Source organism: Periophthalmus magnuspinnatus, chromosome 10, assembly GCF_009829125.3.
Source record: "Periophthalmus magnuspinnatus isolate fPerMag1 chromosome 10, fPerMag1.2.pri, whole genome shotgun sequence".
NCBI classification, from domain to species: Eukaryota; Metazoa; Chordata; class Actinopteri; order Gobiiformes; family Gobiidae; genus Periophthalmus; species Periophthalmus magnuspinnatus.
Window position 1 is genome coordinate 34570539 of NC_047135.1, and position 27312 is coordinate 34597850.

At 41.4% G+C, this 27312-nt stretch overlaps 1 protein-coding gene across 3 annotated transcripts in view; it reads right to left on the reverse strand.

Moving 5' to 3' along the window:
- Nucleotides 1-27312, reverse strand: part of LOC117377414 (glutamate receptor 3) — a 170389-nt gene that overhangs the window by 46739 nt on the left and 96338 nt on the right. For all 3 annotated transcript variants that reach the window (XM_033973810.2, XM_033973809.2, XM_033973813.2), the window contains exon 4: nucleotides 23625-23812. In XM_033973810.2, the coding sequence (XP_033829701.1) occupies nucleotides 23625-23812 (188 nt within the window). The remainder of the gene's footprint in view (nucleotides 1-23624; nucleotides 23813-27312) is intronic.

The following is a 27312-nucleotide window of genomic DNA, read 5'->3' on the forward strand; positions in this document are numbered from 1 at the left end:
GAGCAAATTTGCACCGATTAGTGAATGTGTGTGAGAAAGAAAGAGGATTTGTGCGTCTCAGTGTGTGTGAATTGAACTTATTTTTACTAAACGTCAGTCTGTCCAGGGACGACAGGTGGAAATTAGTAAGTGTCAGTTAAATAAAATAAATTATGCAGGCGCTACGAGAATAAAGTCGTAGCATTTCGACATTAAAGACGTCATTTTACGAGAATAAAGTCGTATTTTTATGAGAGTATGGGCTGCTGTGCGTGAATGTGTGACCAGTGCGTTGTGTTTTATGGAGAATTTGGAGCATTTTAGCCCAACATCACCACAGTATCATCAGTATAAGTACTTTGAAGGGTGTACTGCAAGTATTTGAGTTTGTTTAGTTGGAAGAAACAGACAGATTCCGAGGAAATTACTGTATCTGAACAAAATGCTCCAAATTCTTCATAACGCACCGGTCACTCGTTCACGCACAGCGGCCGATATTCTCATAAAAATACGACTTTATTCTCGTAGCGCCTGCATCGTTTATTTCATTTAACTGACCCTTATACTCCGTCGTAATAACCTGTCACCAAACACCTTTCCCGTTCTTTTAAGGTCAGCGTAAAGTCGTGCACCGTCCCCGTTTTAAATCATTTTCCACGTGACGTTTTCCAGCTAAATCAACACGTCTGCGCGTTCTCAAACACAGTCAGCGTGTCGTCAGCGCGTCTCCGCCTCGTGTTTGTTCTGCGGGTTCTTAATGAAGACGGGAGAGAAGAAGCAAAACGATTATCCCGGCGTGAGCTGCGGTTGATTCATATTCGCCCGTCGACTGTTTTTGGACATTAGGGGGCGCCTCGTAAATAGCCCCTCACTGTTTCTTCCGCAGTAGTGGCTCACGAGGGAAGCACAAACACATCACGCCGTATTCATTCATCGCTAGCGAGGTACTTCGGAGGGTCATCATTCTCTGACAGGCTCCTCGTCGTTAAAGGCGTACTGTCGGAGCGCTGCGGGGGGGAGCACGGCGCCGGGAACGAACCGGAGAAAGACAACGGAAAACAAAAACCGAGCTGATTATCATTCTGAACTAGCAGGAGTTTGACTTTTAGGAGCCATCAATCAGCTGCTAATGAGTAAGTGACAAAACGCCGCGCAAACAAACTCCTTCCAGCGCCGACGGAGGAGTGGGGCCGTGACGCGCTGCATGTACGCAACAGGAACGTCATTTACATACAAGTATTAACGGGAAAAATAAAACCTAAAGCCGTCCTATCGTGCTTGTGCGTGTGTCTGCTCCATAGTTACGGTTTAAAGTTATAATTTGCACGTTTTAAATCATAATATTCATCTAAAACGGCTTAATAAAAGAAGAAAATCCGGTAACTTCCGCGTTAAAAACCTGCGGCGTCCAATAAAGAGGCGTGTGGCTGTCGGCGCCCCCTACCGACAGCTGCGCGTCACACTAACGAGCCGCAGATTTGTTGTTATTCGTAGCAAAAAATGACTACGCAGAAAATAAAACTGAATAACGAACAATAATATCGTTTATCGTTATAAAAAGGGGCGACAGTAATCATTCGTGGGACGTTTTATGTAATCGTGGGAATCGGCAGCAAAGATAATCGCCGTTAAATCGCCAAAATGTGCGGAAAAAAGCGACTTATCCAGAGGTGAGTCAACAGAGGGGACAAAGGGGGCTGTTGTCCGGGGCCCCAGGGTCTTAGGGGGCCCAGAATTGAACCCTCTTCTAATTAATTTGTATTACGGGTGGGGGGGGGGGGCGTCCAAATTTCAGTTGACGTTCCCGCGCATCCATAATATCCTCTGTTAAAAGTTATAATTATTCATTTCCGTAACAAGTTTAATCATTGTCGTGATATAATCGTTAATCGTAAGTATCTTGTCCATGATAAACGTCACATAAAATTTCAGTATCGTCACAGTGTTCACGGGTAAATCGACAAAATGGCGTCTTGAAAATGAGCGATTAAAGATGACACAAACACGAATCACTCCAAATACAACTTCGACGGTGTAAATGTGAAAAAAACGACTAAAACGTGGATAAAAGATGTGAAAAGTCCATTTACTTTAAAGTCACAGCTCTGATTTAAAGCAACAATGTGAACTTTTACGTACATCCCACCTCTTTTGTTTCCCCGACAGAGGACCTTGACCTAGCTAGCCCGTCCCTCACACCTGCTCGTAGCCTGGCAGAGGAAGACGAGACCCCGCGCAACTAACAACCAACTAACCTGGCAACCGCCCCGGCAACAGACCCGGCAACGCCTACGAGCCACATCCCCGGGACAGAAAACAGCACGGGCTCCAACGACACGGCGTTTTCTGGCACTAATTTTCTCCTAATTAGCTCCGCCGTCCAATAAAAGTCAGCCGATAAGAGCATGTACACATCATTTTATTATTCAGTGTAAATGATGTAATATGTGGCGGAGATAAGATGTTCATCAGCGCTTTTCAAACAATAAAGTGATATTGTGTAATGTTTGGTGCGTAAACACGATGTGACGGCGGCGCCTTCGCTTACACAGATCAGCGCGGTTTGGCTCGCGGCGGCGTAAGGACAGGCGACTTTTGAACGTTCTGGCTTGAATAATGAATTGGCTCAGTCGTTTGGCATAAACAGGAAAAAATGGTACCTTTGTTTTGTTGTGTAAAATGTTTTTGTGCTCGCTGGCAGCGTTATGCTAATGTGCGCGAGTCACACTCTGATTTGGTTCTGCACGGTCAGGCATTAGGGGACGATTGATTTTTTTTTTTTTTTTTGTATTCAGAATGAACCCGGCTCTACCTTTTCCACTTATTTTTGTGTTTTTTTATTTTTGTTTATTTAATCCAAGACCAAGAAAAACATAGTGGGCAGTTACACACGGCAAGGACAAGACGGGATGAGACAAAACAGGACATATGAGACAGACGGAGAGATACTGAGACAGACGGAGACATACGAGACAGACGGAGACATACGGAGACACACGGAGACATACGGAGACATACGGAGACAGACTGAGACAAACTGAGACAGACGGAGACATACGGAGAGATACAGAGACATACAAAGAGATACGGAGACATACGGAGACAAACTGAGACAGACTGAGACATACTGAGAGATACTGAGACATACAGAGACAGACAGAGACAGATTGAGACAGACTGAGACAGACGGAGCGAGACTGAGACAGACAGAGACAGTGTGAGACATACCGGGACAGACCGAGAGACACCGAGACAGATGGAGACATAATAAGATATTGAGACAGGCCAAGACAGACTGAGACACACCGAGATAGACCATGGTTTGTAGACAAAACAGTTATTTACAATTGTGTGTAACAAGTCTGTGTGTGTGCATGTGTGTGTGTTGTATGTGTGTGTTGTATGTGTGCATTTATGTGTGTGTGTTGTATGTGTGTTGTATGTGTGCATTTATGTGTGTGTGTTGTATGTGTGTTGTATGTGTGTGTGTGCATGTGTGTGTGTTGTATGTGTGTGTGTTGTATGTGTGTGTTTTATGTGTGTGTTGTATGTGTGTGTGTGTTGTATGTGTGTTGTATGTGTGTGTTTTATGTGTGCATGTGTGTGTTGTATGTGTGTGTTGCATGTGTGTGTTGTGTGTTGCATGTGTGTGTTGTGTGTTGTATGTGTGTTGTATGTGTGTTTTATGTGTGCATGTGTGTGTTGTATGTGTGTTGTGTATGTGCATGTATGTGTGATATTTGTGTTTTTTGGTGTACTGTGGGGACAGCTGTGTGAAACGCTCGTACTGGTAAATCACACGTGAGAAAAGACGATGTAGAAAATAAAAATAAATGAATAAAAATAATTATAACAGTAAAAGTTACAGATTTTACTTGTGGCTTTTCCTCTGGATCAGACGTGGACGACACAGATACAATAAAAATAATAATAATCAGGTGCTCAGTTGTTTCGTTTCGTTTCACTTTTTCCACTTTGTCGTTTCTTTCTAGATTCCAGACGTCTGTTTCGAGCCGTTCCAGGTCGCCGCTCGTGAACTTTCGCTCCTTTTCTCGCTCTCGTCTCCTCTCATCGATTCACGTTGCTGTTAATTTATCGTTACGTCTCGGATGCAAACGAGCTCGGGCGACACCGGGGAGAAGAAACGCCGCGTGAGCCGTCTACCCTCGCCGTGTGGACCGCGCCGTCGGGCTCATCGATCTGCGGATTCTAGCACGTTTGTTCCGCCGTCGAAGGAGGTCTGCCATATTTTCGCAGTCACTTTAAACGCTGACGAGGAGAGACGAGCGCCGTGACCTTGAGTTCACCCTCAGACAGAACCCCCCCCTCCCCCGACAAAATAAAACTACATATTTTAAATAACTGTCTCTGTGTTTCAAAAATATTCCGCCGTTCTGTTCTTCTGCGACTATAACGTGAATCCGAGAGACGAGGAAAATAATTTACGACGGGCTCTAAAAATAATGCTCTCGTAAAGGACCAGACAGACATTAAAAAACACAACACAACTTGTTTAACGGAGTATCGCGGCGGATCAACAGCCTTCGAGAGATTTGTGAAGACGCCAAGTCAAAATGGACGTCTGACTCGGACAAAACGCGAACGAATCTGACGCCAAACGTGTCCCGAAGAAAAACTAAAGATGTTTGACGTAAAAAAAAGATGATTTTACGCTGTTTTTTGATCTAATAATGTCGTTTCCTCATTAGAAAACAGACGTGGAGTTGTGTTTTTTTGTTTCGTTCACACGTTTAAGGCACAAACCTGCAGATTTAAGGCAGAAAACAGTGTATTCCACCTTGTGATGTCATCGTGTGGTGGTACAGGAAGTGCTCCACGGTGTTTTCTTTTATTTCAAAGTTGTTGTTTTTTATCAGGCGGCAAGTGTTAGTGGAGTGTACAGGACTTTTGTGTAACTTTTTTCAAATAACATTAACAAAATTAACAGAATTACCCCACACACACACACATAAAAAACAAAAGAAGAAGAAGGAGGAGAAGGAGGAGAAGGAGGAGGAGGAGGAGGAGAAAAGAAGAAGAAGAAGGACGAGGAGAACAAGAATGAGAAGAAGAACAAGAAGAATAAGAAGAAGAAGAACAAGAAGAAGAATGAGAAGAAGAACAAGAAGAATGAGAAGAACAAGAAGAAGAATGAGAAGAAGAACAAGAAAAACAAGAAGAATGAGAAGAATGAGAAGAAGAACAAGAAGAAGAATGAGAAGAAGAAGAAAAACAAGAAGAATGAGAAGAATGAGAAGAAGAACAAGAAGAAGAAGAAAAACAAGAAGAATGAGAAGAAGAACAAGAAGAATGAGAAGAAGAAGAAAAACAAGAAGAATGAGAAGAAGAACAAGAAGAAGAAGAATGAGAAGAAGAACAAGAAGAAGAAGAATGAGAAGAAGAACAAGAAGAAGAAGAATGAGAAGAAGAACGAGAAGAAGAACAAGAAGAATGAGAAGAAGAACAAGAAAAAAAGGGGGAAAGAATATAAATAAGAAAAATAATAATAATTAATAATAGTAAAATGTGATGTTTTTGTTGTTCCACCTTGTGATGTCATGTGGTGATACAGGAAGTGCTCCACTGTGTTTTGTTTTGTTAAATTCTCTTATTTTGTTATTATTTCTGTCTGTTTCGTTAGTGTGTCCCTGAATCTGTCCCTTTCCCGCATGAAATCCCGGCTGTGTGTCAGGATTTGTTTTGTTTTTTTGTGCGTCCTGTGCCGTTTCCCCCCCTCCCTTCTGTGTTTGAGCCTGGAGTGGGCGGAGACTCTAGCACCGCCTCCTCACACCTTCACCTGTGAGGACTGAAGGACAGAGGACCAAACACTCGGGGCCAGATCGTCTTGTCATTTTCTGTTTTTTCCTTCACGTCACGCTCCGGTTTATTCGTCCATGTTTCCACCGTGGAACCGCTCTGCTCCTCCGTCTCCGACCCAGCTCCCCACGTCTGTTTATCTGGTTATTTATCTGGTTATTTATCTGCAAATAAACTCCGTCGAACTGTTTCCTGAGTCTGTATCTTTGGTCCTTCAGTCTTTTTGTTGGCGACTTGTGATGTACATCGTCTCTTTTCTTAATGTAAAGTGACTCAAGATTGTGTAATGTTACTGTAAAACGTGTTTCTTAGTTAAACTTTACCTTTTTTTCTTTCGTTTAACCCCCTGCACGTTATTTTCTGTTTAAATATTTTAGATCCCTTTTGTTTAGTTTACCTTCTACACCCCTGTTCATTAAATTACTCCTTTATTTTACCGATTTTCCATCTTGTTTTTTATTTTTTTGTGTTACTTCCCTGACCCCGCGCGCCCTTAAACTCCACAAACCTTCATTTCTAGAATCATTTGGATCATTTCAGCTCTGGGAAAATCGCCACTTATCTCGACTGAACTAAAGGTAAAAAGGAGACGTTAATGTGAAAACTACCACTTCATGACATCACAAGGTGGAACGGAGCGTTTTCAGCTTTGGAAATGTAAATAAAATGTGACTCAAACACGTGTGAATGAAACAAAACTCAACTCCAGGTCTGTTTTTGAGAAGGAAATCGCATTAAAACACGACTTAAACCTCAAAAGAGTCCATTTTCTGCCATATAGGACGTTTAAATACATAAAAAAACACAAAAAAACATTAAAAACCTTGTCATATGTTTGCGTTTTTTTTTTAAATTGTCTGTGCACCTACTTAACCTGTGTAATTACCGCAGTTTCCAGACACTTCACTTTTTATCACAAGTATCAGTGACTATAATTTCGCGGTTTTAAAAATGGCTGACACTTTGTTGCGTAGCAGAAACGCTGTGAAAAATCACTAAAGGGTAGAAGTTACACTTAATTAATTGTTAATAATCGTTTCAATTAACTGATTAGATCTTCACTGTGGCTATCAAAGCGAGCGCCGCGTTGCACTTTCTCTGGGGTGAACTGTGCCCGGTTAATCAAATTACACACAAAAAACCGCGGCAAACGAGTCGCAAACGAGTCGCTGATTCCATGTTTGCGTCATAGTTTGGATCGCACTTATTTCAGTCTAAACCTGTTTTCTAGCTTGTCTTTTTTAGCAGTGAAATACGTCTGTGTAATCCTCAGTCGTCCAGGTCTGATCCAGAATAAAAAACAAACGTTAAATCTGTCAACCGGACAAAAACGTTGAAGGAGTGAACTTTTTGGCTGCAGTTCTGGTCAGATTCCTGCTGGACACTGCCTTAAATCTGCCTGAAGGAGGAGCTGAGTGTCCCTGAGTCGTGATTAGCATATTCAAACACGTCTTAATGGATATTTTGACACCTATTAGCATCCTGGCTCGCTCTGTTGTTCTCTTTGTTCCATTTGTTTGCTTTGGGTCCGAGGGTGCAGTTCTAGATGGGGAATGGATCGTCTTTCTAACAAAAACAGCTTCTTTAACTCTTTTCTCAAACCGTTTCTTTTCTCTGGCTCAGATCTGAACTTAACCATCTTCAAATGAGGCGAAAATGTGAAATATAAGCGATTAGTTTGAGGTTAATTAGTATTTATAGATAGTTTTCAGGTCCTAGAAGGTGATGACAGAGTTCCTTCTTAATGATACTGCGCTTTACCATGAAATATCCAAATATAAAATCCAAATACACAAATGTTGAACCTGATCCTTTCTGTTTCTGAGCATCATGACATGTTTTAAATCTCACAATAGTCCATTTTGTGTAATAAACGAGCTTTAAACACACAAAATACCGAGTCCGATCATTTCTATTATTGACGAGACACAAGATCTTCCTTTTTAACAAGAGAAAATCTGCGTTTAATACAATAATTAATAATAATATCCATTTTATCGTCTGAAACTCAGTGATTCAGTTTTATTCTGCTGTGGATCAGACCGTGGCTCAGTTGGTAGAGTCTTTGACATATAAAGTTGGCATATAGGTGGGGTGTAATTCCAGCTCCCATAGATGAGGGCTATTGTTGTGTCCTTTGGCAAGACACTTAACCCCCTCGCCCCCTCGCCTGTGTGCTCTGGTGTGTGAATGTGTGAGCGGCTCCTTCAGGTAAAATACTTTGAGACACTTGACGGTGGAAAACGTCTCTATAAAAGTTTACCATTTCCAAACACATAAAAGTCATTATTACATCCTGTCCTGTAATGTGTGTGATTTACATTTTAGTACAAGAGTTAGTTTAAGTTAAAAAAAATAAATAAATAAATAAATAAATATATATACGCACACACACACATATATATATATACACCAAAATGTCATACGAAAAAGCTGTACTACTACTGCAACTACTACTGCTGCTACTACTTCTACTACTACTACTACTGCAACTACTACTGCTGCTACTACTTCTACTAATACTACTACTGCTACTACTACTACTGCAACTACTACTGCTGCTACTACTTCTACTAATACTACTACTGCAACTACTACTGCTGCTACTACTTCTACTAATACTACTACTGCTACTACTACTACTGCAACTACTACTGCTGCTACTACTTCTACTAATACTACTACTGCAACTACTACTGCTGCTACTACTTCTACTAATACTACTACTGCTACTACTACTACTGCAACTACTACTGCTGCTACTACTTCTACTAATACTACTACTGCAACTACTACTGCTGCTACTACTTCTACTAATACTACTACTGCTACTACTACTACTGCAACTACTACTGCTGCTACTACTTCTACTAATACTACTACTGCAACTACTACTGCTGCTACTACTTCTACTAATACTACTACTGCAACTACTACTTCTACAGCTACTACTACTACTACTACTACTAATAATAATAATAATAACACATAACACCTTTCTAGATCTTTTCCTGACGCTTTAACACAAACTAAACACAAATCAAAGAAACTGATTAAAAACATTGTTATATTTGAAGTTTGTTTTAAACAGCTGAGTTTTCTGGACGTTTTTGAAGACGTTGAGAGCGAAGTCTCCGTGTTTGACGAGTCTCTGCGTTTGGACGAGTCTCTGTGTTTGGGACGTCCAGACTGAAGGCGCCGTGGTGGAGAACGCCTCGTCCCGCCCGGTCTCATGTTTAATAATATGAACATTATGATTGGGAGCGTCGTTAGTAAATGTCGTATTAGCAGCAGAATAAGTTTATGCAGATTAAGACGTTAACGAGAGCCAAAGAAATCCTCATTAAACACTTACACGAACATGCAAATATGAAACAAAATAAAGCTCCATCGTATCGTCTGGGTAAACCAAACCTTTGTTAAACAGCGCCGCGTTTAGCATATTTATGGAGGATGTTACGACACTGGAGCGAGCGCCGCCGCAGAGCGTGAGCTGGAGGCCGAGGTGAGAGCGGCTCCTTTGATTCAGAAGGACTCGCGGTTCTGGCCCACGGCTCTCGGTGCAGTGCAGTCTCTAATTAACAGGACCAAACTCGCCAAGATCTGCTCCGAAAGAGACTGCGGCGTTTGGCCTTTGTCCAAACGATCTGGGTCTGAGCGGCGTCGCCACAGTTAAGACCGGGATGAAGATGCGTTTTAGCCAATCAAATGACGACCGACATATTTAATCGCTATTTTAAATCATTTAAAGTGTGTCATGTGTTGTTTTTGAAGTGTTAATCGCTATGGCAACTGTGCCGAATTTTCACCACTCTGAAACCCAGGGGTATTTTACTGTTTTTATTGTTTTATGTTGCATCATGACACCAAACCTCATTGTTACTTTGTGAATTTTGTTACTTGAAAAGACATTTTTTTCTGATTTCTATGAATAATTTGTATTTGCAAGAGCCGTATTTTCTGAAGTATAAGTCGCACCAGCCAAAAAACGCATAATAAAGAAGAAAACAACATATATTTCACATATAAGTCGCACCCTCGGCCAAACTGTGAAAAAAGTGCAACTTATAGTCCGGAAAACAGTGTTAAAACTCCTATCACCTGATTATATTTAATAAAGATGGAGGTTTTCAGCTCTGTCTAAATGTGCAGAACTATTTTATTTGTTGTGTTTGAGTAAATTCCATCACCGCAGGGTTAAAAAGCTCAGAATTGTCAGTTTATCTTAGACTGAACCTGGTTTTCGCCTGATCGATACGTGAAACCCTCTAAACGAACATGAATCTGGGACGACTCTCGCTGAAACGGACCAGGGCCTGTGATTGGAGCGTTCAAACAAATACTTAAAGCTGATTGGTCGAAGCGTCACAAGAGCGGAACAAGCCGGAAAATTCAGTTTAGACAAAAAAAGCACACCAGTTTTACCTTTCACAAACGCACAAAGTTCTTCGCTCTGCTCCTTTTTCATAAACACAATAGAGTGTATTTCCACGTTCATCTGTCAACGCCGCCATGTTTGTTTTTGTTCATTCAGTGCTGCGCTGTGATTGGTCAGGACTTATCACACGGAAACGCTGAAGCTGAAGCAGGACAAGACGGATTCTCAGGAGTTTGTGAATTCCCAAAAAAAACACATTTTGTCTGGCTGATGAGACGATTTTAGACCTTGAAAACGTTGGAAACCTCAGGCGACTGCAGCGTTTTCCTTGTTCCTTCTTCGTTCGTTTGTTGTCTCTTTATCATGTTTCAAGTGTGACTAAAATAGGTGTAATGGCTTTAAGCTTTAACTAAGCCTTCTCTCACTTTATTATGTGTTTTTTCTCTAATACTTTCCCTCTATGGACTCACTCACTCCGTGGCAGAGGCAGCAGGTCACATCCCCTCACAGATAACGCCTTAATCCCTTTAATTCTATAATCTAAAGGAGGTAAATGGCCCTTAAAAGCTCCGTTTGGTGGTGGCAAGGACTTTAAGACTGTGTATCGCCAGAGAGTGAGGCAATCTGTCCACCTTAAATCTCTCGTCCACCTTAAGTGTATGGACCACCTTAAATCTGTGGTCCGCCTTAAATCTGTGGTCCACCTTAAATCTGTGGCCCACCTTAAGTGTATGGACCACCTTAAATCTGTGGTCCACCTTAAGTGTATGGACCACCTTAAATTTGTGGTCCGCCTTAAATCTGTGGTCCACCTTAAGTCTGTGGTCCACCTTAAATCTTTTGGACCATCTTAAATGTGTGGTCCACCTTAAGTAAGTGTGTGGTCCACCTTAAATCTTTGGTCCATCCTAAACATATGGTCGTAACGTAAGCATGTGGCCCACCTTAAGCGTGTGGTCCACCTTAAGTAAGCATGTGGCCCACCTTAAGCGTGTGGTCCACCTTAAGCGTGTGGTCCACCTTAAGTAAGCATGTGGCCCACTTTAAGCGTGTAGTCCACCTTAAGCGTATGGTCCACCTTAAGCGTGAGGTCCACCTTAAGCATGTGGTCCACCTTAAGCATGTGGTCCACCTTAAGTACGTGTCTGGTGCACTTTAAGCGTGTGGTCCACCTTAAGTAAGCATGTGGCCCACCTTAAGCATGTGGTCCACCTTAAACGTGTGGTCCACCTTAAGTGTGTGATCCAACTTAAGCATGTGGTCCACCTTAAGCGTGTGGTCCACTTTAAGTAAGCATGTGGCCCACCTTAAGCGTGTGGTCCACCTTAAGCGTGTGGTCCACTTTAAGTAAGCATGTGGTCCACCTTAAGCGTGTGGTCCACTTTAAACGTGTGGTCCACCTTAAGCGTGTGGTCCACTTTAAACGTGTGGTCCACCTTAAGCACATGTCAGCGTCGTCTCGTCCCGCTGCTCTTCTGGCCATAGACACACATGTACGCCACAGGGCTACAGACAAACACACTCAAACTAATTAAAAAGAGATGTTGATGCCTGAAGATTTTACACAAGTGCGACAGAAAATCAAAGTTGTAGCTGGGTTCATTTAAAACTAGAGTCTTAAAGCTGCAGTACGTAACATCTCCGCAGATCTGACCTGTAACTTTTTGGCCTGGTGGCGCCCCCTGCCTGTCTCCACGAACATAGAGGAGTTAAATGCTGTATGGCAATGCAAAAAGATCTACATGGAGAAAAGCAGATGCCAGATCCTGTCCCAGAAAAAGAAGAAGAAAACACTCCATTCCACCTTGTGATGTCATCATGTGGCGATACAGGAAGTGCTCCGCTGTGTTTTTAAACTCCACACACCTTCATTTCTAGAATCATTTGGATAATTTCAGCTCTGGAATAACTGAAAATCTCTACTGAACTAAAGGTAAAAGGAGCTATTTAAATTGAAAACTACCACTTGATGACATCACAAGGTGGAACGGAGCATTTTGAGCTTTGGAGACGTAGACAGACTAATAATAAACGTGTGAATTGTGTGTGTTTTTGAGGCGGTAACATCATTACAACACGACTTAACGCTCACAAGAATCATTTTTGACCAATTAAAATTAAAAAAAAGCTAGATAGATTGGTCTAATGCCACACTGCGGAACATCTCCACGCAGATATTTAACCCTCTGCCTGAAATGTGACGTCATACAGCTTTATAGAACAGACATAGACGATAAAAACACAAAGATGATTAAAAAATATAGCACATTTTTGGTTGAAAATGCCCAAAAATGTAAAATTAACACCGAAAACGCTTTTTTAAAAAATTCAAAAGTGCTGTTTTTCGACTCGTGTACGACCGGACGCATCAGAATGCACATAAAAACACAGCGATATATATAAACGTAAGTCCCGTCGCTATGGCTGCGGCGCTGATAGAATAGACAGAGATCCTCTTTATTCGCCGCAGACCGTCTCCCGTGAATACGCCACATCCCCGTTTCCTCCAATTTAATAAAACATGTCTCGTTCCCTTCACCGCGAGCAGAACTATATGTCAGGAGTCTCCACGGGAACCAAATACGGCCACCCCTCACGCCTCGCCACGCCGCACATGTTCTTACAAATCCCACAATGCACTTCTTCTTCTCATTTCCCCTGCATTCTTTTAACAACTGTTGTTTTTTTTATTTTCCGAGCTGCATTAAATTGCACATTGCGGCTGCTGCATCGAGCGCTCGCCGGTCGCTGTCGGACTTTGAACAGCTTGCGCGCCCCGGGCCAGTCCCCATGGCCGATCCGCTATTTTTTTTTCTTTTTTTTTTTCCCCGCTATCCTGCACGTTTTTCTTTACACTAGCGATGAGCAGGTTGGTGCCTCTGAGCGAACTCCAGCGCGCAAATCCCCAAAGGAAAACGAGGGTATTTTCCTGCAGATTTTGTTTGTAGAAATTGCTATAGGAACGAACCGGTTTAGATTAAATTCGAGTTTATTTACAAAACGTCTCATATTACGGCATTTTCTCAACTGTTATGTTGTTTTCGCGTCAAAAATATGCAGAAACAAACCCGCATATTTAGACCGAGTTCTTCTCTCAAACGGAAAAAAAACTCAGCTTTCCCCATTCGAAACAGTAGTACAGTAGTTTGTTTTAAATTGTTAATCGCTACGGCAACAGCTTTGATTTTTCACTTTTCGGAAACGGTGTCTCCAGACGTTAAAGTGCACGTGTTACGCTGTTTTCTGAGCTATTTCCTCATCGCAAACGGACCGGGAGTTGTGTTTTGTTTCATTCACACATGTTTTTAACGCACAAACCCTCCGTTCCACCTTGTGATGTCATCATGTGGTGATACAGGAAGTGCTCCGCTGTGTTTTTAAACTCCACACACCTTCATTTCTAGAATCATTTGGATCATTTCAGCCTCTGGAATTGCAACTTATTTCTAATGAACTAAAGCTAAAAGGCAGTTAAGGAGACAATTGGAAAACTACCACTTCATGACATCACAAGGTGGAACAGAGCATTGTGAGCTTGGGAGATTTAAACAGCCAAATAATCCAGAGTTAATCAAACATTTCTGTATAAAAAAAACACAACTCCAGGTCTGTTTTTGAGGAGGTAATGACATTATAACATGGTTTAAAGCTCAAAAGAGTTAATTTTGCGTAATATAGTAATAAAAAAAACACAAAACAAAAAACAAATATACAGATAACACAATACATAGGGGAAAAAAAAGGAAATTCTGTGTCTTCTAGTGTTAAATACCAGGGAGAAGAGGTGGGTTTTCAGTCTAGTCTTAAACGGCGTGACAGGATCTGACAGGCAGAGGGCGCTGTTCCATAGTCTGGATGCTCCTCTGGACAACACATTTTTGGTTGTCAAGGCAACAATGCAAATTTTTAGAAGAAGAACAACAGCAAAAATGTAAAAATGTTCAGTTTAGAATATTTTTAAGAGTTTAGAATGTTAAAAAAGATTAAGTTTAAATCTAAAGTCAGATTTTTTGACAGATTTAAACTTCGTCTTTTGCTACGAATCAGACCTGGACGACCGCGGGAGACACAGACGGTTTAGAATGTTTAGTTTTATTAAATTGTTGTTTCTCATTTTGTTTTACGCTGTTTCAGGCTCTTAATAAAGTTTTGAAAAACATTATTCAAATGTTTTATCAAAATGATTCAAACGTAGAACCAATGTCCTCATACGTGGACATCATTTTTCTCATAATGTAGAAAGATAACTATTTATTTTTACTCTCGTCAGGTTCAATCAGCCCAAAAAACAAATAGAAATGAATAAAACCACAAAAGAGCTTGAGTTTTAGGAGATTAATCATAGTCACTTTAGTGTTTTAACTTGGAGGGGACAAAATAAAGACGTTTTTTATCGTTAAACGTGCACTGTGTAACATTTCTGGAGATGTCACTGCTTCGTCTACATCAGGGGTGTCCAAACTTTTTCCACCGAGGGCCGCGTACTGAAACATATTTGAAACGGAGCGCCACAAACGAGTGTCGATTGTACCGTTAATAAGACTTGGAAGATTAATTTTAGGTCTATCACACTGCAATGTTACGTTATTCAGCTTATAAAAGTAGAATTAACAAAAAAAAAACCAAACTTCCTGATCAATTGGGCCAGTTTAGAAAAAGGCATGACGGCCAACAAAAATTGACCTGCGGGCCGCATTTGGCCCCGGGGCCGTAGTTTGGACAGCCCTGGTTTACATGTTTCAGAGAATAGCGTTTAACTCATCCGTCTTAAATCCATCTTTCATTTACTCAACAGTTGTTTTTATTGCACAGAACGGACAGATTGGTTTAATTCCGCACGGGGAACGTTCCAGGCGTCGCTCTAACGTCGCCACGGAGACGGAAAAGTGAAACGCGCTGATGTATTGTGACGCGCGGCTTCTTGTGTAGTCGCTTTTGCATATCCGCGCCGAGGCCGGGGGTGGCGCCGGGTTAATTTATCTGCAGTGCGCTGTATCGACGGCGGGTCCTTCGGGTAATAAATCCTGAGTGTTTTTACAGCATAAATGATAACGCCCCGGTGTCGCTTACTCGGAGCATCCCAAAAGTGAATTTGTGAGGACACTACTCACTGTGCTCCGTCCCGCAGCAGATAGAGGAGCCGCCTGATGCAGCACTATGCTAATTCTCGGGCGCTGTGTTGGCTTGCATCATGGGGAGTGATAAATGCTGCTAATAAAGGTGACAGCTGAGTGTGCACATCACCCCAACATGGCACCTTTAGGATCTGTGTCTTTTATTGAAGCTCAACTTTAAAATATCTCACAGCGACGCGACCTGCCCCCGGAATATGAGCAGACTTCAACAGAACTCGATACTGCTGTTGCAATTCCTGTTACAGCGCAGCATTCTGAGGGTTTCCCCCATTCAAAACGTACAGTAACGTGTTTTTAAATCGTTAATCGCTACGGCAACGGCTTTAATTTTTCACTTTTCTGGATAGATTTACAGTCTCCGCGCCTTAAAGTGCTGTTTTCTGATCTATTTCCTCATCACAAACAGACCTGGAGTTGTGTTTTTTGTTTCATTCGAACGTGTTTAAGACAGAAAAACGCTCTGTTCCACCTCGTGACGTCATCGTGTGGTGATACAGGAAGTGCTCCGCGGTGTTTTCTTTCTTTCAAAGGTGTTTTTATTCAGCAGAAAGTGTCAATGAAATGTACAGAACTTATATTGTGTAACTTTTTTCATATAACATTAACGAAATTACCCACCAAACACATAAAACAACAAACTACAGACCAGCTGCACAAAACATAAATGAGTATGTATATATACAAATAAAAAATAAAGTAAAATATAATAATAATAATAATAATAATAATAATAATAATAATAAATCATAATATAAAAAGAAAATGGAGGAAATAATGTAAATAATAAAATATTAATAATTAATAATAATAAATCATAATATAAAAAAGCAAAGGGAGGAAATAATGTAAATAATAAAATAATAATAATAAATAAATAAATAAATAAATAAATCATAATATAAAAAAGAAAAGGGAGGAAATAATGTAAATAATAAAATAATAATAATAAATAAATAAATAAATAAATAAATCATAATATAAAAAAGAAAAGGGAGGAAATAATGTAAATAATAAAATAATAATAATTCATAATAGTAAAATAGTAATAGTAGATTTTTAAAGCTGTGTAATCCAAAATTATAATGGAGAGTGAGGGAGGGCCATAGTTTATAAAATTCTGTTCCTGATCCACTGTGTTTTTAAACTCCACACACCTTCATTTCTAGAATCATTTGGATCATTTTTAACTCACTTATCTCGACTGAAACTAAAGGCAAAAGGAGCTACTACCACTTTATGACATCACAAGGTGGAACGGAGCATTTTGAGCTTTGGAGATGTCACAGACGAATAATAAAGTGTGTGAATGAAACAAAACACAACTCCAGGTCTGTTTTTGATACGCTAACAACATTCTAACATGACTTAAAGCTGCAAGAATCAGTTTAAAGTCACACGGGACGTTTAATTGTAAATATAATGGTTTGACGGTCGTATAAATCAAGGTTATAGTGATATTTCAGGTTTCTACTACATTTATTACAACTCGATTAGTGGAATTCTCATCTTTTCTCCCTGCAAACCAGCTTCATTCTTCGTGTCAGTACAGTGAATAATATTTAATCATAGTTTAGTTCCTCATCTTCGAGTCTCATCAGTCTGATCTTTGTATGTAGAATAAAAAAACCCATAGTTCACTTAAGGTTTAGAGACGGCGTGCGTGCGAGGAGCCGCCGCGCCGATTTCCCCGTGTGTCACTGTGTATCTGCAAATGAATACTCATCTATTCAAGATAACTCCCCACTCCACGACTTCATCGCCGAGTATTAAGACATTCACTCTACGCCCTGGAATTGCTCCGAGTGAAATCATAAAACTGAGCCGGTGGAGCCGATTCCCATTTCCCCCCAGCAATCAGCGCCAGCGCCCGTCCCCGTCCCGCCTTACGACGCTCCCCCCGCCGCCGATGACCTTGACGGGCTGGAGGCACGTTTCTGTTTCTGTTTCTGTTTCTGCGTGCTGACAGGTTTCGGTTCAAATTGTCGTCTTCTCACCCGAGATGAGGCTCGATGTGTCCGCAATCGATGTCCGATAGAGCGGCGAGGGCGAGGGGCGGGGGCAGGAGCGACGGCTGACACCACCTGACACCGCCTGCCTTCACCTGTCGTTTGGTGACGTGATTCCCCGCGCAGAGACAGGATATTGTTAATTTAATGTACGTTACACCCCGCTGTCCGGCAAACGGGCTGAAACGGGACTTACGTTTTGGACGGAGACGGGAATAAACGGCGTCAAGATGCTCAAATTTAAACGTAAAGACTCGATATCGGATCAAAACCAGAACGTTACGGACAATAGAATGTGTATAGTATAGTTTTATGCACTTTTACATTAGTTCTGTTAAAGAATAAGACCTTTTTTATACTATTCAGGTCAAATTCTGTCTTTTTTTGGCTCTCGTTTATGTATTTTTATTAATTTTTTGATACTGATCTCATCCCGATACCAATTTCCTCATGAATTCTGAGTTTAGCCCCAGTCGAATTAAATTATTACCGGTTGTAAAGAGGCAGAGACATTAGCTGATGTTTAAGCCTCTGTGTTTTTCACCACATTATTTATGTTTAAGGCCTGTACAAAGAGGAAAAGCTCGTCCCAAAGCTCACGGCTGCTAAACATTTGAACACGAGTTAGCGCGTTCGGCTCTGCTCCTCTGCGATTTGTCCAAAGTTTTGTTTTTGGCGTTAAGGCTCCGTGACGACATCGTAGCGGTAAAACACAAACACTATCCTCGTCATTAATAACGTTTTAGCGGCTTTAGATGCTTCTCTGTTTGTGTTTAAGCAGCGTTAGCATAGACAGCTACGTTCCTAAGACACTATATGCTGTATTTACTAATCGATACTTTTTGATTCTAGTTTTAATACTTTTGACAACGCAAAATATACGACTATATTTGCCAAAACAATACTAAACTTTGTGTATTTTTGGATGTCCCATACCGTAGACCGTATAAGAAGTGACTACGTGAGTGTGACGTCACCCAACTTGGTTCAGCTCCGGTCAAATGAAGCTAGCTAAATGAGGCTAGCAGTTATAGCGTCCAATTTGGAGCTGAAGTCTGACCACGAGTATCATAGCAACCAAAGAGCCAATCCGGACGCCCCTTCCCGCCTGCACCGCTGGTTTGGCACGGAGCGAGCGCTTAGCAACGCTGTCAATCAAACCTGTTGCTAACGCTAACGGGAGTGACCTCGGGGAAAGAAAGCGCCTGATTTGTCTGTTATTAATGTTCACATCTTGATTTAAAGACACAAAAGTGAAATAAAAACCCCAGGATCATGTAGAGGGTTAATGCGAACATTTAAGACCAAAACGACGAGTCTGACAGCAGCAGAGACAGAGAGAGAAGCCGGTTTTTCAATAGAAAGTGAATTGGAGCCAGAGTCGATGGAGCTAGACGCGCGCACATGCTCACGTGGCGGCTAGCAGGTTAGCTATGTCCATTTATATACAGTCTATGTCCTATACCCGACAAACTACAATGTATTCAGACGCCTTAACGCTGTAAGCTAACGTCTTTCGCGTTCTGAGCTAACGCCTCTCCGTTTTCTCAGTTTGACAAATACAAACCGCCGCCTAATAAGAATCTGTGTGGGGAATTTTGTGATTAAACAGCAACCGAATATATTGAGGAAGCAAAAAAGAAATAATTAACGAACCTGATTGTTTTGGGGGGTCTAAATCCAATTAATACGACAGACGTAACATTAAAAGCGTCACACGGGAGCGTAATAAAACAGACCCGTGCATTTTCTCATAAAACTTAAAAAGTAAGCTAATTTTTTGCCAATTCCAAAAACAGAAAATAAAATTAGATACAGCTAATTACGGTAAAAAAAAACAACGCAGTATTTGTTTTAACACTCGGCTGAATCGAATTAGATTAATGAAACAACACGTGAAGCTAATGGTCACTGAGGGGATATCGCTAAGCAGAGAGGGTGGAATGATTGTTATTGGGCGGCAGATTGCCTTTGGAGCGGCAGGCTGCGGTCTCGAGCCAACGAGGAGATGCAGGGTATAATAAGCGCTCATCTATTCATGATAATTGTGTTTCCCTACTACAAGAACCGGTGGACCTTTCATTTTATCCTAAGGCGGTGGACGTGCGCGAGGAACCGGGGGGGCTTCGGGAAAGTGCGGGGTTGTTAGGAGCGGATTAAAAAAAAAACGGCAGCAGCCTCATCCAAAACGCCGCTCGGGCCTCTGCTCCTCCAGCTCCTCAGACCGTCTCCGGCTCAGTGGTTTTAAAACTGGCGACGTGGCTCGTGTTTCCGTAAGATTAGCCAATGTGTTCAAACAGGTGGGATCTGGGCAGGCGTCAGTGTTTACCGTAACATCCTGCGGTGGGTAACGTCTCATCTGCTTCCAAACCCGAGTCTAATCTCTATGAATCTCGATGAAAGCGATACTGACGGCGTTTACAGAAGCACATGGAGGTAGTAACACAACTCGGAGTATGCGGGATACCTCAGTCGTCCAGGTTTGGTCCAGAACAAAGGGAAAATTCGGACTTATATCTGTCTAAAGGAGGCGCTAACGACACTGAAGCTAACACGCCTGATTGTTTACAGTGTTTGTTTGTTATGGGTGATGATGTATTCAGAGGAGGTGCGGAAATACGAAAGGTTAAAGGTCGTCTCATGGATCCGGGGCTGTGTATGAATGTTCATCTTAGTCGCTAACCCTTCATTCGTACTCTTTAGCGGACTCGTTCACAGAGCGATTCGCACACGTTCAGATCATCACTGCGTCTTCATCCGCTAATTTATAATAATAATGACCGTACACGTTTTGGTCAAGCTGGATCTCACGTAAACACTCGATTATTTGCGTTTTGTCTTTTTTTTTAACAGTTCAAGCTAAGGTACGCGGCTAACGCTAGCAACTTCACACCATAACGGTTTATTTACTCACGTTTTATTCATAAACAGGATCAACAGAGCCATAAACCAGCGCGTCTATCTGCTTCGTTCAGTCGTGTTGTGTCCAGTTAAACGTCCGTCTCTGCCCGCTGTCATTTTCCCCACTCTTGCAATGCATTGTGGGCTATATTGACCGCTCTACTGACTGGACACCGCTTTTCAAGGTGCATGGCAGGAAAGTTTTTATTTTCGAGCGCAATACTTTTGCACCAACTGGACAATCTGACACCGCTAACAACGCGTGAGCTCTAAATTGCGCCCCCTGTAGGGAATAGTGCGGGAATTCGAATGCCACGCAGGTCATTACGCAGCAGGGGGCGCTGTTTCTGTCCACTGCAAGTAACAAAACACTAAGAAAGATCACTACGGTGTATATTAAAATGGGGGTATTTCCAAAAAGCCTATATATATTTTTTCTTCACCTTTTTGTTTACAGTGTCTGTTTGTTGGTTCGGTCGACTGAGCTACATGACAAAATACAGATCTTAGCCACCTTCGTGTAACGCTTGTACGCTAGCGAAGGAGGAGACAGGGAAGTGACCTCTGTGTCCCTTCAACTTAAAGGACGAGGAGACCGCAGCAACAGGAAGTAGCATCCAAAATAAAAGGCTTAGGAAGCGCGGGACATCATCTATCTCCCATTTATAACTCCGTCCTCAGACTTAAACCAAAACCAAAACAAGGAAATCAACAGTATGCTAATAGCCGGTATGCTAATAGGTGTAAGAGCATCCATTAGGGACCTGAACGATTATGCAAAATATGACTCAGGGACAGTTCGCACAGAGTAGTTCAACAGACTAAGCCAAAAAATAAATAAGTGTGTTAGCGTCAGTGTTGTTAGCGCCTCCTTCAGACAGATTTAAGGCAGTGTCCAGGAGTAGAACTGAAGAAGAGGCTTGGACAGGCAGCCAAATGTCTTCACTCCTACAGTTTTCTCCAGTTACAGAAGGGGTTGGGAACTTATGGCTCACGGGCCACATTTGGCTCTTTTGACGACTGCGTCTGGCTCTCAGATCAATCTTAGCTGACATTTGTTAACACAGTAAGTAATGAATAAATTATACATAAATACAGAAGTAATCAAATCAAGTCATTCTCAAAAATAAACAATACTACGGTAAGAAAACCATTTGGCTCCGTCTTTATGCGGCGCCTCAACTGACACGTTCTCAAAGCGCTCGCTCTTAAAGTGACGGTAACATATTTACGTAAATAATGACAATCCTAAGATATTTTCCAAAATCAACATTAATGCAATAAAACAAGTGCAGCTTATACATATAAATCAAATATTAACATAAAACATTATTTATTAACATTAAAATATTAACACTTTGAATTTGCGCATTACCAAACGTAAACCAAAACTTGGCTCCCACAGATGTTATTAAAAAAAATATATTAACAATACATTCAGAGACTTTGAATTGTTGGTCGTGTTTAAAAATTCACACATTTATTTGTATTCAGAGTAAAAAAAAAAATATTATATGGCTCTCACGGAAATACATTTTAAAATATGTGACTTTTTTGGCTCTTTCGGCTAAAAAGGTTCCCGACCCCTGAGTTACAGCATGGCCAAACTGTGGCCCAGGGGCAAAGTGCAGCCCACAGACCAGTTTTTCTCGGCCCTCAAGCTTCCAGGTGCGTTGGCCCATATTACCTTAAACAGTACTTTTTATCAAATATTTAATGTGTCTCATTGAGGATGTGAGCGTGAATAAAGGTCTAGTCGTTCAGTCTAACTTGTAATATTCACACATATTTGAAGTATTCACTGTATTCGTGACCAGTCTATGGCCCTCAATCGTTTTTATATGTGGCCCTTAATGAGAAAGGTTTGGACACCCCTGAGTTACAGAATATAATTTTCTTTTGCTGCTTCTCAGAGGAGTTTTCAAACATAATCCTTCAGAAGATATATTTTAAGTAACAGGACTTGCTTGGGTAAAAGTTGTTATTAGCTAAGATACACACTGGCCAAAAAAAAAAGTCTCCACCTGGATTTAACTAAGCAAATATGTTGTTGCTGCAGTTGGTCCGGTCTAGGTTCAGCAGAATGAGGTCAGCTGACACCTGAATATACTGAATGACCAGGTTATACCGTATTTTCTGGAGCACTGGAGTATAAGTCGCACCAAAAAATGCATAATAATGAAGAAAAAAACATATATTTCACATAATATAAGTCACATCTGAGTATAAGTCGCACCCCCGGACCAACTATGAAAAAAGTGCGACTTATAATCTGGAAAATACGGTACTAAATATTTTTTGACAAAGCAAACGGTGGATTTTTTGAGGATTTTAATATAAAATCTCTTATTTTCTTTGCTCTTCCGTTTGAACAGGGCGTCTATAAAAAGGTAATTGATAAGATAAACACTGCATGGACAAAAAAAACAAGTCTCCACCTGGATTTAACTAAGCAAATATGTTGTTGTTGCTGCAGTTGGTCCGGTCTAGGTTCAGCAGAATGAGGTCAGCTGACACCTGAATAAACTGAATGACCAGGTTATTCCATCAGTGGATTTCTGGGCATATTCCAAGACGACAATGCCCAGGATTCATCGGGCTCAGATTGTGACAGAGTGGATCAGGAGCATGAGACGTCATTTTCACACATGGATCGTCCACCACAGAGTCCAGACCTTAACCCCAGTGAGAATCTTTGGGATGAGCTGGAGAAGCTTTGAGCAGCGTCAGACTCGACCATCATCAACGCAACAGGTGAAACATTAATGCAACACTGGATGGAAATAAATCTGTGAAGTTGCAGAAGCGAAATCGAAAAAACACCACAGCGAATCAAAGCTAAAGGCAGAACAACAACAATATTTGAGTGTGTGACCTTGTTTTTGGCCAGAGAGTGTATCTTGAACCATGGTTTTGTACTTTTGAAGTATTTTGAAGTAACTGTACTCTTATTTGTGTACATTTTCTGACTCCCACACATCCATATGTATCTGGGAGAGCACGTACTTTTTCTACAAAGTGTAATTTTCCAGACTACACTTAGGGACATTTTCAATATCAGACATAAAAAGGAACAACGTTTTGTTGTGAACGCGTCATACACATTTAAACAGCTCACTGTGAGAATAAAAGACAGTGATTTTGCTGTTAAAACAACTCGTAAATTAAAGCTTGAGAAACATCTTTGTACACAAAACACTCTTAAAAACAACAGAGACAAAAGCGTAATTAGCCACAACCATCAGCTCCGTGTCAGTCAAACTCCATGTGATTTACATATGTTGACAAGGCTCTTTACGGTTTGTCGCTTAGAAAATTGTGTCCTGTAATTATCGTGTAGCGAGCGCGAGTCAGTGGAGCGGCGTTAGCTCGTGTGGGTGTTAGCTTAAATAGCGGCTGCGCTCCTACCTGCTCCAGGATGGTGTTGATCCGGTCCACCTCACAATCGATGACATAACGCTTCTCCTGCCTCCTGTCCATCTCCTCGATGATGCGTTTGAACTCCGCCGCGTCGGTGGCGCTGCTGACCGAGCGCGCCGTCACCTGCCAGTTGTTCGCCACGGCCGCCTCCATGATGGCCTGGAGGATGGAGAAACCTGGAAACGGTAGATGGAATTAGTCTAACAAACACGTGGAGGAGCTGAAGAGGTGATGATGTATTCAGAGGAGGTGCGGAAATATGAAAGGTTAAAGGTCGTCTCATTAAAAATCGTCATGCGTGGATCCGGGGGCTGTGTATGAATGTTCATCCTAGTCGCTAACCCCTCATTCGTACTCTTTAGCGGACTCGTTCACAGAGCGATTCGCACACAACCATGTCACGTGACTCCGTTTTCATCCGCTAATTTATAATAATAATGACCGTACACGTTTTGGTCAAGCTGGATCTCACGTAAACACTCGATTATTTGCGTTTTGTCTTTTTTTTTAACAGTTCAAGCTAAGGTACGCGGCTAACGCTAGCAACTTCACACCATAACGTTTTATTTACTCATGTTTTATTCATAAACAGGATCAACAGAGCCATAAACCAGCGCGTCTATCTGCTTCATTCAGTCGTGTTGTGTCCAGTTAAACGTCCGTCTCTGCCCGCTGTCGTTTTCCCCACTCTTGCAATGCATTGTGGGCTATATTGACCGCTCTACTGACTGGACACCGCTTTTCAAGGTGCATGGCAGGACATTTTTTATTTTCGAGCGCAATACTTTTGCACCAACTGGACAATCAGACACCGCTAACAACACATGAGCTCTAAATTGCGCCCCCTGTAGGGAATAATGCGGAAATTCAAACGCAGCCCAGGTCGTTACGCAGCAGGGGGCGCTGTTTCTGTCCACTGCAAGTAACAAAACACCAAGAAAGATCACTATGGTGTACATTAAAATGGGGGTATTTCCAAAAAAACTCTATTTTTTCTGTCAATCTTGAATACATTTATTTATTTAAACACCTGAAATTGAGTAAGATCATAGATTTAATGCCATACTGTGGAACATTCCAAACAAAGCAATAACATGGTGACAAGCAGGTAGCAAACCCTCCACCAGAAAAGTCCCCTAGTGCAACTTTAAGAGCTTAACGAGCAAAAATAGTCAATGGAAGCTTGCAGGTGCTTCATTTATTCAATATGGCTTTTGTTCAAATCCAAAGGTCAAAGGTCGTCTCATTAATCTTTAGCCGTGGTCCGCGGGAATAACATAACCCAGATTTTTCCGAACGCCTATTTGCATATCGAACCGTCCGCGTTATAATAAAGCGAATCACATCCACAATGACGTTATTAAACCTGGCGTTAATTCAATTGTTCCGTTTAGCTCCGCCGTACGCTAGCTCTGACACGTCCCCGCCGCGCGTGCCCTTACCCGACGATCCCGGCTCGTTTTCGAGATAAAAAACAATGAGAGATTTACATAGAGAGATCATTCCGTCCGCGCGAGAACGGAAGAACGAAACCTTTCTAATAATTCAAGAGAAATATTTTCGTTTAACGGCGCTCTCTGAAGCACCCCGGTCAAATCACACGCTACACGCTGAATAATGCAGCACGTCTCCGCTGGGGATAGATTGCACATAACGCAATCTGTAATAAAAATTGCCTAAGTCCTTTTCTCTTGAATAAGGGCTGCGAGTGAACACGAAGGTTATTAATGAAAATCAAGACGAGAGCTGGTATTTCATTAAGCCGAGGACAATGGCGCAGACTCTGTGGACAATACGCTACTCGCTCAAATCTCCGCTCATTCTTCTTTCTGTTTGGTGCAGTTAAACGATAAAGAGAGGACAAATTAGCCACGTAGCACCAACTTGTATGTAGTATTTTACAGTTTGTATATTTTTAACCTCTTAAGACCCGAGTTCTTTCGTGGTTTTATTCATTTCTCCTTGTTTTTCCGAAGTGATTGGACCTGATGAGAGTAAAAATAAAGAATTATGTGAAAAATGATGTCCACATATAACAACATTCGTTCCTCTTTTTAATGATTTTGTTCGAACTAAATAAAGTCACATTTGAATAGTGATTTGCAAAAAGTATTTACAAAGTGCCTGAACATAGCGACATTTGTCCTGAGTAAAAACAAAATGAGAAACGGCAATTTAATAAAACTCTTGGAACAACGTGGCTCATTTGAAGAGCTGCTGAGATGAGCCTTTAACAAAATCCATCTGGAATCGAAATCAGGGGTGTCCAAACTATGGCCCGGGGGCTAAATATGGCACTCCAGACCAATTTTTTAGGTCCTCAGGCGTTCAAATAAACTGGCCCAATTGATCATTATCAGTACTTTTTACGGCAAATTTGAGTAATCCACCAAAATAACCTAAATAAAATCACACGGCGTTGTCATACAGACCTAATAATAATATTTCAAGCCTTATTTAAAGTTCGTTAAAAGCACCGATCTGAATTATCCACTGTATTTATCACTGGTCTGTGTCCGTGTCGAATGTTTTTCAAGATATGGCCCTCGGTGAAAAGAGTTTGGGCACCTCTGATCTAAACTATAAAGTGTTAAACTCTTCTGTCGCATTTAAGTAACAGTTTCATGAGCTCATATGTGACACCGGGACGTGGAAGAGAAAAAAAAACATTTGCATTGCGGCGTAGACGACCGAAAATGTGGACGCAAAGTCGCAGGAGATTAAAGATTAAACGTCCTACAGTATTTGACGCAAAAAACGGACTGGTTCTGAGCTTCACGTCGTGTTAGAACGTTGTTACCGCCTCAAAAACAAACTGGACTTGTGTTTTGTTTAAGTGAAGTGTAGACTTTCAAAAGCAGCACATACAGTATAAACCAAACATGAGCAAACTACAGCCTTTCGACGCGTTTTGGGAGATTTTTGGAGCCGTTTTGGTTAAATGTTTTGATAATTTTAAAGTTTCGCTGTGTGTTCGCTTTTCTGGTGGTTTCTCATTTGCTTTTCTCCATGAGGGTGTTGTCTTGCCTGGAATGTTCCGCGGTATGACATTAAACTTTTCCGTTTTTCTGTCTGTCTACGTCTGCAAAGCTCAAAACGCTCTGTTCCACCTTGTGATGTCATCAAGTGGTATTTTTTTTTTCAAGTGAACGTCTCCTTTTACCTTTAGTTCAGTCGAGATAAGTGGCAATTCCAGAGCTGAAAATGATCCAAATGATTCTAGAAATGAAGGTGTGTGGAGTTTAAAAACACAGCGGAGCACTTCCTGTATCACCACACGATGACATCACAAGGTGGAACAGAGCGTTTTCCGTTTGAGAGAAGAACTCAGCCTAAATTTGCAGGTTTTGTGCGTTAAACGTGTGTGAATGAAACAAAAAAAACACAACTCCAGGTCTGTTTGTGACGAGGAAACAACATTTTAACACAAATCAGAAAATATCGTAACGTTTTATTTATAACTTCTGTATTTTCCCGGCTGTGTCATTCTTCTGCAACACGAAATGCAAATAGTTGAACTTAAGAAAAGGTCATAGAAAAGTATTACGTTAATAGTACAATAAGACAAACGCACAAAAGAACTTTAAATACCTTCAAGAGTTATTTGCGTAATGCTGCGACGCTGGACTGGTTTGATAGCAGCGAGGAGCTTTTTAAAAACGAACCTGATTTTTAC